This window comes from Pseudorca crassidens, chromosome 19 (genome assembly GCF_039906515.1).
Source record: "Pseudorca crassidens isolate mPseCra1 chromosome 19, mPseCra1.hap1, whole genome shotgun sequence".
Lineage (NCBI taxonomy): Eukaryota > Metazoa > Chordata > Mammalia > Artiodactyla > Delphinidae > Pseudorca > Pseudorca crassidens.
Genome location: NC_090314.1, coordinates 16,559,908 through 16,575,163, shown reverse-complemented (window position 1 = coordinate 16,575,163; position 15,256 = coordinate 16,559,908). Strand labels below are relative to the sequence as shown.

Here is a 15,256-nt window from a genome sequence, read left to right as displayed (position 1 = left end):
GGGAGGTGGGGGGAGGCCCCGAGAGGGCCAGGTAGGAAAAGGCTCCGGGCCTAGACCCCGACCAGCAGGGTGGGGTGAGCCCGCGGGATAGGGGCGTGGCCCGGCGCGAACAGGGCGGTGAGCGTCTCTCCAGGCGAAGGAAGGAGAGGGCGGGTGGGCTTGAGGCCGTCTGCTCGCCTGACTTATCTATGAAGCGCTCTCGCTTCCAAGTGGGAGGCTTAAGGAAATGGTTGTTCTGCCGGCCAGAGATGGCTTTTCCACGTCCTGCCAACCGCCGAAATTTCTCCAGAGGAGCATCGATCCAGCAGCTCCTCTCTCAAGGCACACATCGAGGTGGAATCTCACGGCTGCAGACTTCCCGTGGTACTGCGGTACTGTCTCTAGGCTTTGGGTCAAGATGCTGTCCCGTCTTGGTGACTGTTTTGTTGTTGTTGTTGTTCACAGCGTTGTGCTTACTTCAAAGTTCTCGGGCCAAATGCCCTGAACTTGGGTGGGCGGAATCGAATCATTTTCACTCAGCCCCAGTCACATGGCACCAATACAGTAACTGCAGTATTACCGGCTTCTCTTCTCTTGGGACTTGCCAGAGTTTTACTTTGGTCTGTATCTTCCTCAGCTTACAAATGTGGGGGGAAAGACAATTCATTTATGTCTACAGCAATTGAAAGGTACTGTGGGTCTCTTCAAATCACCATCATGCAAAATGCTAACCAAAGCCCCATAAGAGTCCTTTGGAACAGCTGGGCTCAGCCTCCCTGGGTCAGTTTCCTTATTTGTGAAATGAAAAAGCTGAATTACAAGTTCTCTTTGGTTCTTCCAGCTCAAAATTCTTAAGATTCTATGACTTTCATAAGGTAACATTATTTCTTTAGATGTCAATTAAATTTCTCTAACATGGCAGTTGCTGGTGTAGAAGCCGATGTAAACACAGCTTTTAACGTCGTCGTATATGTGGTTAAGGTGAGGGATTTAGGAAGCAACATTAAGGAAGCAGAAAACCCAAAGAAAAGTCTGATATTTCTTCCACTTAGGGCAACATCTCTAACTCCCAAATTCACCGGTAACACCCTTGGTGAAATAAGAAAGATACTTCAATTTGGTAGCAAGATATCTGGCAAATAAAAAGCTTTCTGTACATTCACATTTGCGTGTGGGTAAAGGACAGCTATCTTCCATTCTCTTCAGAACAACAAATCCTCTGCATTGCAATTTCTACTCCCTACCCGTTTATCCCAGTCACCTCTGGCTCCAGCTTTTCCAGAGAGGGACAAGTGGTCACAAGTCCTCCCTGCCTTCTCTTCTTAAAGGGATCAGCAACGTGCATCAAGGATGCCAATACTTTTCAGTGATGGGGATCAATCTACCCCCTATGCAAGAAGTCGTTTGTACAGCTCTTAAGGAGTCTATGAAATGACAACAAAACAACAGATGTTTCATGCATAGAAAATAACCAGTAAAATCAGTTTCCAACACCATGCTCATGAAGTCACCAGAATGTTTAGGCTGAACCACCAGAAGGGCAACAAGCATAAAGTGAGCCCTGGCTTTTCAAGTGGGCAAACGATAATGTCAAAAAGCATCAAGCTTTTTTTTACACAAACTTCTACTCACCCTTCAGAAGTCTTGAGTCAACTGTTTCCTCCTGCAAGAAGGTTTCAATTTACCTGTCTCTCCAGGCAGGTTGATAAGTTCATTTTCTAAACTGCCTTTGCATTTGAGTAGTGAGCAAGTTGGTTTTTATTTGTATGCGCTTTCCTTGAAACAGGACCATGTCGGGAATTCCCTGGCGGTCCAGTGGTTAGGACTGGGCGCTCTCACTGCCAGGCCCGGGTTCGATCCCTGGTTGGGGAACTAAGATCCTGCATGCCGTTTGGCACGGTCAAAAAACCCCAAAAAAACAACAACAAAAAAAACCCTCAGAATCTTTTTGTTTTGTTTCCTAAGTTATACCTGGCACGTTGCAGGCGCTCAAGAAATGTTTGATACTTTTTAAAGCTAATGCTTATTGAGTGCTTACTGTGTGCCAGGTACCGGATCCAGCATTTTGCATGAGTTATCTCATTGGTTCCTCGCGAAAAATCTGTTGTCCTCACTCTGTGTGAGTGAGTGTGTGTCTGCAAAATGAGACCCAAAGCAACTAAAATATTGCTAAGGTCACACTGCTGGTAGCAGAGTTGGGATTCAGTATTTTCTGCCTTCAAGGTCAATGTGCTTAATGACTATTCTGCCTTCAAACTTGATAAGCAAGGCGAGAGTACATAATTCTTTTTCACAATGTGGTTGCTGATTAATAACCACTGTTTCTAATTGTTTACCCACAAATATAAATGTGTGGGGTGGAGCTTATGGGCTCTGATGCTGCTATTATTAACACCATTTTATATTTATATATAATTTTTTTTTTTTTTTCTTTTTTGCGGTACGCGGGCCTCTCACTGTTGTGGCCTCTCCCGTTGCGGAGCACAGGCTCCGGACGCTCAGGCTCAGCGGCCATGGCTCACGGGGCCCAGACGCTCCGCAGCACGTGGGATCCTCCCGGACCGGGGCACGAACCTGTGTCCCCTGCATCGGCAGGCGGACTCTTAACCACTGCGCCACCAGGGAAGCCCTAACTTTATAATTTTTCAAAGCACTTTACATGTATTATCTCACTTGGTTCTCAAAATAACCCAGTGAGGTAGGTGAACATATTATTTTCATTTTATAGATAAGGAGACTTGGATGCAAATGGTAAACTGAATTGCCACCCTACGAAGTGGCAAGTCTCAAATTAGGACCCTGGACTCCTGATTCATGTTCCAGGGTGATTGCAACTACTTCATGCTGAGGCAGACAAAGAGAAAGAAAGTGATGGCCGTTAATGGAACATCACTCCCTTCAGGCTACCATCAGCAAAAGCCAGACAGCATTTCAAGGAGGCAGCTTGCTCTCAGGACTCAGAGTGTGGCCAGGAGGAAGTTAGTTCCTACCTTTTTTTCCCCCTTGTACTTTGCATTCAGTAACACCACCTGATCAACACCTTTCACTGATACCTGCATTTGTGTTTCCCCTCCAGACTGAATGCTCCTGATGGGCAGGTGGGGCCTATCTATCCAGGAGGCAGCCATGGCAGCTCCAGGGTTAGGAGTAGAGGACCTGAGTGCCCGTTTTGGCTCTGCTACTCAGAAGCTGTGTGACATGGAGAAAACTACCTACCCTTCCCTGTAAATGGGGGTCCCTCTACCTAACTCACAGGGTGGCTGTGAGAATTAGGTGAGATCTTTTCAAAAATACATGTAAACTATATGCAGGGCAGGGATTTCCCTGGCGGTCCAGTGGTTAAGACTCCACGCTTCCACTGCAGGGGGCGCAGGTTCGATCCCTGGACCAGGAACTAAGATCCCACATGCCACTGGCACAGACAAAAGAAAAAAAAAAAACTATATGCAGGGCAGAGGCCCGGATTATTGTTCTTTCTCTTGGTATCCCCACAGCACAGTTACTTGCTGGTAAGCTTCTCAATAAACATCTATTGGGTTGAAGATGCCCTAGGCCTGCCTTAGCCAGCTTCCAGACTGCAGCTTCTTCAGTTATATCCTGGACTATTTGCAATAGCAAACTCTGAGTCCGAGAAGCAGTCACACCCAAGCACGTGGCTTCTGCAAACAGTGGCCACAGCTGCACACCACAGGAAAGTCTTTGCTTTTGTACACAGTGATAATGATCCCTGTCAATAAAAACCATAATTTACACAAAGAGCTGATTATATAGTGCTTGCCTTTGTGTACTGCTCTGTTTTTTTCAAAGTCCTTTCACATAGGCGTTTCCTTTGCTATAAATGCAAAAATTTGCTTGTTTGCAGATGGCTACACCTAACTAAAAGCAGAGTGAGTCCTACAAGCTTAAGAAGTATTCAAGGGCTTCCCTGGTGGCGCAGTGGTTGAGAGTCCGCCTGCCGATGCAGGGGACACGGGTTCGTGACCCGGTCCGGGAGGATCCCACATGCCGCGGAGCGGCTGGGCCTGTACGCCATGGCCGCTGAGCCTGCGCGTCCGGAGCCTGTGCCCCGCAACGGGAGAGGACACAACAGTGAGAAGCCTGCGTACCGCAAAAAAAAAAAAAAAAAGTATTCAAGGACGTTAATCCATTAAGGAAATTACCTTTGAAATGAGTTAGAACCAGCAAATTGCTGTGAACAAATTCAGCTGCCTTCCTAAATCATCAGGTCAACAATTTTCAGTGTCTTCATGTCTCATAAGTAATTCCATAAAAGGTTGATTTTGCTTACTTTAACTTATATGATTTCTTCTTTTTTTTTTTAGTTTTTTGGTCATAAAAGTAATACTTTAAAAAGTAAAACCTGTGCAATATGGAAAATAATAATCATAAATAATGCCACCACTGAGAGATATTACTCTCAGATTATTAACATTTTAATAGAATTCTTCCATATGTATAAATATATAGTAGAATATGCATTTATTATATATTTCATTGAGATCATGCTTTAAATTAATTTTTTAAATTTTATTTATTTATTTACTTTTGGTTGTGTTAGGTCTTCGTCACTGCTCCTGGGCTTTTCTCTAGTTGCGGTGAGTGGGGGCTACTCTTTGTTGTGGTGTGCAGGCTTCTCATTGCAGTGGCTTCTCTTGTTGCGGAGCACGGGCTCTAGGCGCGCGGGCTTCAGTAGTTGTGGCACGTGGGCTCGGTAGTTGTGGCTTGCAGGGTCTAGAGCGCAGGCTCAGTAGTTGTGGCGCACGGGCTTAGTTGCTCTGTGGCATATGGGGTCTTCCCGGACCAGGTCTCAAACCCAAGTCCCCTGCATTGGCAGGTGGATTCTTAACCACTGCGCCACCAGGGAAGTCCCTTTAAATTAATTTTGAATATTAATATTTCACTTATCATAAGCATTTTCAATGTTAAGATTTTCACAAACCTCATTTTTAATAAGTCAGAAGTGATTTGATATTTAAATTATTGTAGATTATATTTCAAAGTGGGTTTTCACTGGTTTTGAAAGGAATTCTTGGGGTGAGAGCAGGTTTGTTCATAGACACATCCTGGCACACAAACATAGACAATGGCTTCATCCTTTCTGGTAACTTTATCCTTAAAAATATTAAGATTCTCATCCTTACTAGCACTCTCAGTTTCTGTTTTTAAGGTGGCATCATAATATCTATAGCGACCCCAAGCTCCTATTTAAGTATCTAGTTTTTTCTTTTTATAGGCTGAGCTCTATTAACCTATGTAGTAAACTACGGTTATGTAGGCGCTTGGTACTTAAGAAATGAATGAAGGAAAAGCATTCCTGTGAAGCTAAGTCTGTAGTGTCTTGTGCCATGCACAGTCAATCTCAACGCCAGGAGTTAATTACAGCTCAGCAAGATTGTAGGTGAAAACTTAAATGCTGGAAACTAAGAACTAGCATTCAAAAAGATACGTGCACCCCTATGTTCACAGCAGCACTATTCGCAATAGCCAAGGCATGGAAACAACCTAAACGTTCATCTACAGGTGAATGGACAAAGAAGATGCGGTATGTATATACAGTGGAATACTACTCAGTCATGAAAAGGAACGAAATAATGCCATTTGCAGCAACATGAATGGATGTAGAGATTATCATACTAAGTGAAGTCAGAAACAGAAAGGAAAATACCATACAACATCACTTACATGTGGAATCTAAAATATGACACAGGACTATCCCTGGTGGTGCAGTGGTTAAGAATCTGCCTGCCAATGCAGGGGACACAGGTTTGAGCCCTGGTCCGGGAAGATCCCATATGCCGCAGAGCAACTAAGCCTGTGTGCCACAACTACTGAGCCTATGCTCTAGAGCCCACGAGCCATAACAACTGAGCCCATGTGCCACAACTGCTGAAGCCCACACGCCTAGAGCCCGTGTTCTGCAACGAGAAGCCACCACAATGAGAAGCCCACGCACTGTAACAAAGAGTAGCCCCCACTTGCCACGATTAGAGAAAGCCCACACACAGCAACCAAGACCCAATGCAGCCAAAAATAAATTAATTAAAAATAAATAAATAAAATAAAAATATGACACAAATGAACTTATCTACAAAAGAGACTCACAGACATAGAACAGACTTGTGGTTGCCAGGGAGGAGGGGGACTGGGGGAGGGATGGATTGGGACTCTGGGATTAGCAGAGGCAAACTATTTTATATAGAATGGATAACAAAGTCCTACTGTATAGCACAAGGAACTATATTCAATATCCTGGATAAACCATAATGGAACAAAATATAAAAAATAATGTATATATATGTATAACTGAATCACTGTTGTATAGCAGAAATTAACACATTATAAGTTAACTATACTTCATTAAAAACAAAAAGAACAATGCAGAGAGAGTTGATTAGTTACAGAGACTTAAAAGTCTATTTTGGGAAGGAATCTTCATTATATATAGCAACAAGAACCTCAGCCCTATTGTATATACATGCCACATCTTCTTTATCCATTCATCTGTTGATGGACACTTAGGTTGCTTCCATGTCCTAGCTATTGTAAATACAGCTGCAATGAAATATTACTCAGACATAAAAAGGAACAGAACTGCGTTATTTGTAGTGAGGTGGATCGACCTAGAGACTGTCATACAGAGTGAAGTAAGTCAGAAAGAGAAAAACAAATACCGTATGCCAACACATATATATGGAATCTAAAAAAAAGAAAAAAAGGTCATGAAGAACCTAGGGGCAAGGCGGGAATAAGAGAACGGACTTGAGGATATGGGGAGGGGGAACGGTAAGCTGGGACAAAGTGAGAGAGTGGCATGGACATATATACACTACCAAACGTAAAATAGATAGCTAGTGGGAAGCAGCCGCATAGCACAGGGAGATCAGCTCGGTGCTTTGTGACCACCTAGAGGGGTGGGACAGGGAGGGTGGGAGGGAGACACAAGAGGGAAGAGATATGGGGATATATGTATACATATAGCTGATTCACTTTGTTATAAAGCAGAAACTAACACACCATTGTAAAGCAATTATACTCCAATAAAGATGTTAAAAAAAAAAAAAGAACCTCAGCCCCAAGAATCCTAGCGCATGCTTATGTGGCACCTGAGTGTCACACTTGCCTGTGACTGACCTCATGAACTATGAATGGTCAGTCTAAAGACTGAATGAGCTGTTGATGTAAGAGCCAGGCTGAAATACATTTGCTCTGCAGACAGAGCAAACTCCCACGTTGCCAGGGAACATGATGGAGCTGCCTAGCAGAGGTCTTAGAAGGATTTGGAAGGTTTTAAATAATATTAGTGTAAGATGAAGAGGAGGGAGCACTTGGTAGTCAAGAGTCTGCCACTTTCCTTCTTTTATGTGTTATAAATCCATTGTTTCCTTATGCAGTATCTGTGGCTTGATTGGTTTGTCCTTATATGTTTTCTTCTCCTGTTTAGATAGTAAATACCATGTCCACTCAATCTGCTGCTGTTTAACGTCTACTATTGTGGTCCTGGCCAATACAGCAGCACACATATTAGCCTTCAAAAAAGATTTTAAGGGCTTCCCTGGAGGCGCGGTGGTTGAGAGTCCGCCTGCCGATGCAGGGGACACGGGTTCGTGACCCGGTCCGGGAGGATCCCACATGCTGCGGAGCGGCTGGGCCCGTGAGCCATGGCCGCTGAGCCTGTGCACCCGGAGCCTGTGCTCCGCAATGGGAGAGGCCACAGCAGTGAGAGGCCCGCGTACTGCAAAAAAAAAAAAAAAAAGATTTTAACATTGAAAAGGGAGAGAAACAACTATCACTATTTTTCAAACAATATGGTACTTTATCAAGAAAAAATAAGAAAATCAACTGAAATTTAGAATAAGACAGTTGAGGTAAGGTGGCTAGATACAAAATTGACACACAAAAATAAATGGCTTTTCTATAAGCCAACAAATAACAATTAGAAATGGTAATAGAAAAAGAGGACCATTTACAATTTTTTTATAATTTATAAAATCACTAGTTTTAGACCTAACAAGAAATATGCAAGACCTATATGAAGAAAGCCACAGACGTTTACTGAAAGACATAAAAACCTAAATAAATGGAGAGCATGGCCTAAAAATTCAATGTTGTAAACATGTCAACTTTCCCCAAATTGATGTCTAAATTCAATACAATTCCAGTCAAAATCCCAGCGTGTTTTTAATGGACTCCATAAGCTCTTTCTAAAGCTTATGTGGGACTTCCCTGGTGGTCCAGTGGCTAAGACTCTGCACTCCCAATGCAGGGGGCCTGGGTTTGATCCCTCGTCAGGGAACTAGATCCCACATGCCGCAACTAAGAGTTCATGTGCTGCAACTAAAGATCCCACACGCAGCAACCACGATCCCGCGTGCTGCAACTAAGACCCGGCGCAGCCAAATAAATAAATAAATAATAAAGCTTGTGTGAATTAGAGATTATGTGCAAGTAAATATTTACAAGACTGATAATATCCAGTGTACATAAAGATATGAGGGTTATAGACACTTTTCTCAGTGCTGAAAGAAGTATAAATATGTATTGCAAGGATTCAGCATTGTTTGTAATAGCAAAGAAAAATTAGGAATGATCTAAATATCCAGTAGTGGAATGCAGATCTTCCCCAGCTTATGGTGGGGTTATGTCCCGATAAACTCATGGTAAGTTGAAAATACCGTAAGTTGACAATGCATTTAATATACCCAACCTACTGAACAACATAGCGGAGCCTAGCCCATCTTAATTAAAAGTGCTCAGAACACATACATTAGCCTACATTTGGGCAAAATCATCTAACACAAAGCTTATTTTATAACAAAGTGTTGAACATCTCATGCAATTTATTGAGTCTGTACTGAAAGTGAAAAACAGAATGGGTAAGAGTACCAGTTGTTTACCCTCGACTGCCTCGCTGACAGGGAGCTGCAGCTCGCTGCCCCTGCCCAGCATCGCAAGAGAGTGTATTCACCCAGCACACTGCTAGCCCGGGAAAAGATCAAAATTCGAAGTATGGTTTCTACTGAATGCGTATTGCTTTCGCATTATCATAAAGTTGAAAAATTGTAAATTGAACTATCGTAAGTCAAGTGGGAGACCGTCTGACAAAATATTTTATGGTATGATCAAACAATGGAATGCTACGTAGCCTCTGAAAGGAGAGATAGACCAAAATACAGAGAAAGATCTCCAGAACATACTGGAAATTTAAAGGGGAAAGAACAAATCACAATAAGTACAGTGAGATGTAAATTACAGTTTAAAAAAAACTATAAATGTGCTTGTACGTATATTGCTACATAATCACGCAAAGAAAGGTTTGGAAGGGGAACACCAGACTAACAGTGTGGTGAGAGAAGTGTGTATGGGCGTGTGTCGGTTTTGTGCCTGTGGGGTGAGGTGAATTAAGAATAACTTTTACATTTTCCCATGTTGTACAAGTGTATGAGGGTTTTGAAAACTATAGTTAGAAATCTGATAAAGCACACTGCCTTGAAAATTATATGAAAGGTAATATGTAAAAAAATATGACATTCAGGGACTTCCCTGGTGGTCCAGTGGTTAGGACTCTGCGCTCTCACTGCCAAGGGCCCGGGCTCAATCCCTGTTGTGGAACTAAGATCCCGCAAGCTGTGCAGCGCGGCCAAAAAAAAAGAAAGAAATGACATTCATTTAACATACTTTTGAGGAATCATCATTTTTTAAAGTGTGAAAGTGTCACATAAGCTGTTGAAAAGTAATGGCCTTGATTTTTATACGTAATGCTGTAACAGGACCTGGCTCAGGTAGGTTTGAGAGGCATTAAGAGCAAAAACACTTGAACATAACAGACTTTGGTGTCATCTTAGCAGGCCAGCACTTAGCTGCCTGACCTTGGCTTCTCACCCTACTGTCCCACCTACGTCAAGAACTATGGAGAAGTGTAAGAAATAACATATATGAAGGACTTCTCTGGTGGCGCAGTGGTTAAGAATCCGCCTGCCAATGCAGGGGACACAGGTTCAAGCCCTGGTCCGGGAAGATCCCACATGCCGTGGAGCAACTGAGCCCATGCGCCCCAACTACTGAGCCTGCGCTCTAGAGCCAGCAAGCCACAACTACTGAGCCCACGTGCCACAACGACTGAAGGCCACGAGCCTAGAGCCTGTGCTCCGCAACAAGAGAAGCCACTGCAGTGAGAAGCCTGCGCACTGCAATGAAGAGTAGCCCCCGCTCACCACAACTAGAGAAAGCCTGTGCACAGCAACAAAGACCCAATGCAGCCAAAAATAAATAAATAAAATTTAAAAACTTTTTTTAAAAAGAAATAACATATATGTGTAATTCCCTGGTGGTTCAGTGGTTAGGACTCCGAGCTTCCACTGCAGGGGGCCTGGGTTCAGTCCCTGGTCAGGAAACTAGGATCGCACAAGCCTTCTGGCCAAGATAATAATAATCACATATATGAAAACATTTAAACTGTTCATTAAAGTACTATGTAAATGCACTATATTGTATTAGTCCCTGAAACCATTTGCTATCATTTGGTGTAGTGGATTAAATCTGCCCGTAAAACTCTGTATAAGTACCCCGGGCGCTAACTGATAGCACTACTGGAGTGCCTCGCCATCAAATGCTATACTCTAAACCCAACAGATAAATGTGCTTAGGCTAGGGCAGTGAGGGCAAAGAAAAAGAAACTGATGATAAGCAAAGTGAAGATTTTCACAGGCATTTGAAAATGTGTGACTGACACTAAGGAGAGAAAGCCAAGTGTGGACAGAAAAGATGTGGAAACTAGAGATGGCTGTGGGAGTGATCTCTCAAAGCAACGAATCTCCAAGGGGGATTGGGGTGGAGGAAGCTATCGAATCTTGAACAATATTATATTTAGGACATAAAACTTTTTTTTTTTTTTTGCAGTACACAGGCCTCTCACTGTTGTGGCCTCTCCCGCTGCAGAGCACAGGCTCCGGACGCGCAGGCTCAGCGGCCATGGCTCACGGGCCCAGCCGCTCCGCAGCATGTGGGATCTTCCCGGACCGGGGCACGAACCCGTGTCCCCTGCATCAGCAGGCGGACTCTCAACCACTGCGCCACCAGGGAAGCCCTAGTCTGTTACTATTTAATGCAGTTTTCTTCACCTGATGTCCACCTATCTCTCTGCTCTTTTATCTTCCTAGACTTTTGTACCATGTAACTCTCTTAAACCCAAACTTATATTCATTATTATTATCTTATCTGGAAATAGGGAGAAGGGGGATAATGGAGTTGGGAGCTTCAGCATAGGGAAAGGTTTGGGTTGCAGGGGGAATGCAATGAGAGTTGACAAGGGAGTTGTAAAAGGACAATCAGTGGCAATGGGACAGCATGACTTTGTATTGGAGATGGTCACCCTGGTATCATGACTCTCCATGACATTGTGGGCCACTTGGAAGCAGAGAAAACAAAAATGAGGGGACTAGGGCTGATGACAGGCCCGGTGAAGCTGGTCCTGTCACTCCTCTGCTTACAATCCTTCAAAGGCTTCCCATCTCTCAAATGACCTTCAAGAGTCTCCACCATCTGGCACTGCCAATTTCTTCGGCCTCTTGTTCCATTCTCCCCTCGGCTTTGAAAGTCCCATCACCCTGGCCAATTTCTTCTATCTTCGTGGCTTTTGCATATACTGTTCCTTTTGTCTGTCAACTCCTGTTCACACCCCACCCTTTGCTTCAGCTTAAAAGTCACTTCCTCAAAGAAGCCTCTCCTGAACCCCACATACAATCAGAGCACTCTATCAATATCGTCTTCCATAGTATGCTTTACTTGTCTTTCATTAGACCTAACACAATTCTTTGCTTATAAGTATGAATACCCTTTTCATACCTGGAAATAGTTCCGTGGAGGCAGGCACTTGGTCTATTTTGTTGGTTGCTAAAGTCCCAGCACCTGGCCTAGTGCCTATTGCCAGCAGGAACATTCATTTATTCATTCAATAAATTTATTGAATGAATGAATGAATGGCAGGAAGAGTTGGTTATGGAACCTTGGGAACGTTTTTTGTTAGTTTTTAACTACATCCCAATTTTCTCATCTGTGAATAGCAGATGATGATAATAACTACCAACCTCAGAACTGCCATGTAGATTGAAACAATGTATACTTAGCATGGTGCCTGGCATATAGGAAGGGCTAGGAAATGTGAGCCATTATTATCATCATTAAATATAAGTGCTGTGAGCAACCAGAACGCTGATCCATTGCTGGCAGGAATGCGAAAATGATAACAGCCCACTTTGGAAAACAGTTGACCGGTTTCTTATAAACACAGACTTACTATACAACCCAACAATCCCGCGTCTACGTATTTACCCAAGTGAAATGAAAATTTATGTTCACACAAAAACCTGCATATGAATGTTTATAGCAGTTTTATTCATAATTGCCCCAAACTAGAAACAACCCAAATGTCCTTCAGCCAGGGAATGGATAAACAAACTGTGGTATATCCAGATAGTGTATTTACCACTCAGCAAGAAGAAATAAACTACTGATACATGCAACGACATGGATGATATACAAATGTATTATGTTGAGTGAAAGAAGCCAGACTCAAGAGGTGACATATTGTATGATCCCATTTATATGACATTCTGGAAAAGTCAAACTATAGGGACAGAAATCTGGTCAGTGGTTGCCAGGGGATGAGGTGGGGCATGAGAGAATTTGGGGGGGACGATGGAACTGTCCTAGGATTTGATTGTGACAGTGGTTACATGACTATATGCATTTATTAAAACTCACGGCATTCTAAACATGGGTGGATTTTACTGTATATAAATTATTTCTTACTGTATATAAAAAATGAAAAACATCCAAGACAGATGGATAAAATTATCATTTCCTTTAACAAAAAAAAAGGCATTTATGGGCTTCCCTGGTGGCGCAGTGGTTGAGAGTCCGCCTGCCGGGGACTCGGGTTGGTGCCCGGGTCTGGAAGATCCCACATGCCGCGGAGCGGCTGGGGCCGTGAGCCATGGCCGCTAGGCCTGCGCTTCCGGAGCCTGTTCTCCGCAACGGGAGAGGCCACAACAGTAAGAGGCCAGCGTACCGCAAAAAAAAAAAGGCATTTATATTTCTGATTATAAAAATGCTACAGGCTCATAGACATTTTGGGAAAATGTGCAAAGAATACATTCCATCATCTGCAGAAAAGTAATATTTCTTGCTATAATTTTTATAGGCACAAAATACACACACATGTAAACTGGGACCATGCTGTATATTTTTGCTTTCTGAAATATATTATGCACATTTTCCCATGTCATTAAATAATTTTCAAAAACCATGATTTTGAGTCAGTAATATTCTATTATGTAACCAATTTATATTTTTAAGCCTTCCTTTACTGTTAGAAATTATATTGCTCCCATCTTTTTTTAACCACAATTTTGATTAAAAAAAAAAAAAGCTCATTGGGGCCAGGGACACTTCATCATGGAGTTTTACCATGTTTAACTGATAAAACAACTCTTCCCTTGTCTGCAATTATCTCATTGTGTCTGGAGGAAAAGTGGTTCCACAGGGTGACCTGGCTTTTTCCTTTGTGGTACATAAGGGCTAGACACACTCATATTACCTGTATTATTAGCTTAAATTTGCATAGCAATTTTAATTTTTCTCTCTCGCCGCATCCTTGCAGGGTAAGCAGGGCCGATGTAGTAATTTGTTCAAGATCACACAGCTCATCATTCGTGGACCGTGACTTCGACTCCAGCTACTCAGTCTCAGAGAAAGTCAACATTTCCCCAGGGCGGGTCACTGCCTAATCTGGATCTTTTCCCCCGCCCCCGCTACTGCCACTGAGCAAGGGGCCCCTGGGTGCGGACGCCCCCAGAAAATGCTGCCTAGAAGCTTGGCACACGGGGAATTTAACTCTTGTCAAGTGGACAAATTCCCATCCTACAAATTGTCCTTGGCAACATCGCCACTTACCAGCTGGGGTCATTTCTCCCCCGATGGCTGGGGGGACACCTACTGCCACTGAGCAAGGGGCCCCTGAGAAGGATCGCTGGCCTCGCGGCCCGTGAGAGCTGCTGTCATTCGATCGCGACGGTGTTGGGGCGCACCCTCACTGGGGGGTCCTGCCGGAGCGGCCGGGTCCTCCCCAGCGCCAGGGCCCAAGTGGGGAGGGCGCCTTCGGCGAGGTGAAGCGGGTCCCCACCATCTTAAGGAGGGGTGAGGGCAGGTGGGGGCCGCCGCACTACAGGGTTGCCCAGGGAGACTCCGGGAGGTGACAGGAACACCTCCTCCTTGGGACCAGAGGTCAGTCCTCCGCTATCCCAGAATGCCCCGGATCCCGGAAGTGCCTGGCTTCCCGGAAGTGCCCGACTGGGTGACAGAGCCCAGGCTGTCTGGAGTGCTGCCGCTGGAGGGTTGCTATTCTGGGGCGTGGGTGGCTGCAGGAGGTGCGGCTCGGGGTAGGGGTGGGCGCCGGGAGGGAGCTGGGCGGCAGGATGATGGAGGAGGAGGAACTGGAGTTCGTGGAGGAGCTGGAAGCCGTGCTGCAGCTCACGCCCGACGTGCAGCTCGCCATCGAGCAGGTGAGCGTTCCGCCCCTCGACGGGAGGAGAGTGTGGAGGCTGGGGCAGCTCTGGGGATGGGACATGGGGTAGGACGCCGGGGAAGCGGTCTTCGTGGGAGACGTGGGAGCTAGGCGCAGAAGGGCAAGGAAAGGTTTTGGTGGGAGGTGGTGGTGGGAAGGGGTTTCTGAATCTAGAGGAGGGAGAGAATCTTTTCTAGGCCTTGATTGTCTTTGGAGGGTGGGGCGTCCTGGTGGGTTTGGGTAAAGGAGCTGTGTCTCCTGAAAGGATGCACCTAGAAAAAGGGACCTCATAGGTAGCAACCTCAGGTTTTGGGGGTTGCGGGGCTGTTCATTCATTTATCAGGCTGGTGTCGCAGTGTTCCGGATTCTCCATCTAGCCCCTTGTGAGTGACGCGGAATTGAGGGGAGGAGGTAACCTCTATTTTTGAAGCATATCGCAAAGCAGAGGGGCAAAGGTTAAAAGCAAAAAACAAAAAACCCTTTACCATACTTAGTTGAGAATTCCTGCTGTTGATTAATTTGGGTTAGGTTGAAGAATATTCCCAGGTGGCTTCTCTTCCCTGCAGGAATTCTTTAGGTGACTAAATTCTCTTTTCAAGCGTATGGAGTTTTTAAGAGTGATGATATTAGAAATAGCAATTTAGACCCTTGTACAGGGTATCGCTCCTGATGAAGGGAGAAAAATCTCCCTTAAAGAAGTTGGTGTAGGGGATTTAG

The 15,256-nt window shown here is 44.5% G+C and overlaps 1 protein-coding gene and 1 long non-coding RNA gene across 3 annotated transcripts in view; one reads left to right on the top strand and one right to left on the bottom strand.

Moving 5' to 3' along the window:
* Positions 1-34: 34 nt before the first annotated feature.
* Positions 35-14,282, bottom strand: LOC137211918 (uncharacterized). Of its 2 annotated transcripts, XR_010937276.1 has the most exons (4): positions 13,930-14,282; positions 4,523-7,711; positions 1,612-1,642; positions 35-1,068 (listed from the first exon to the last, which is right to left on the bottom strand). It is a non-coding gene; the product is annotated as an uncharacterized lncRNA (long non-coding RNA). The 2 variants fall into 2 exon arrangements; XR_010937277.1 differs by lacking the exon at positions 1,612-1,642.
* The window catches only part of VPS53 (VPS53 subunit of GARP complex), a 125,575-nt gene continuing 124,598 nt past the window's right edge, over positions 14,280-15,256 (top strand). The window contains exon 1 of the mRNA XM_067714648.1: positions 14,280-14,537. Within this exon, the coding sequence (XP_067570749.1) occupies positions 14,451-14,537 (87 nt within the window). The 5' untranslated portion in view covers positions 14,280-14,450. The remainder of the gene's footprint in view (positions 14,538-15,256) is intronic.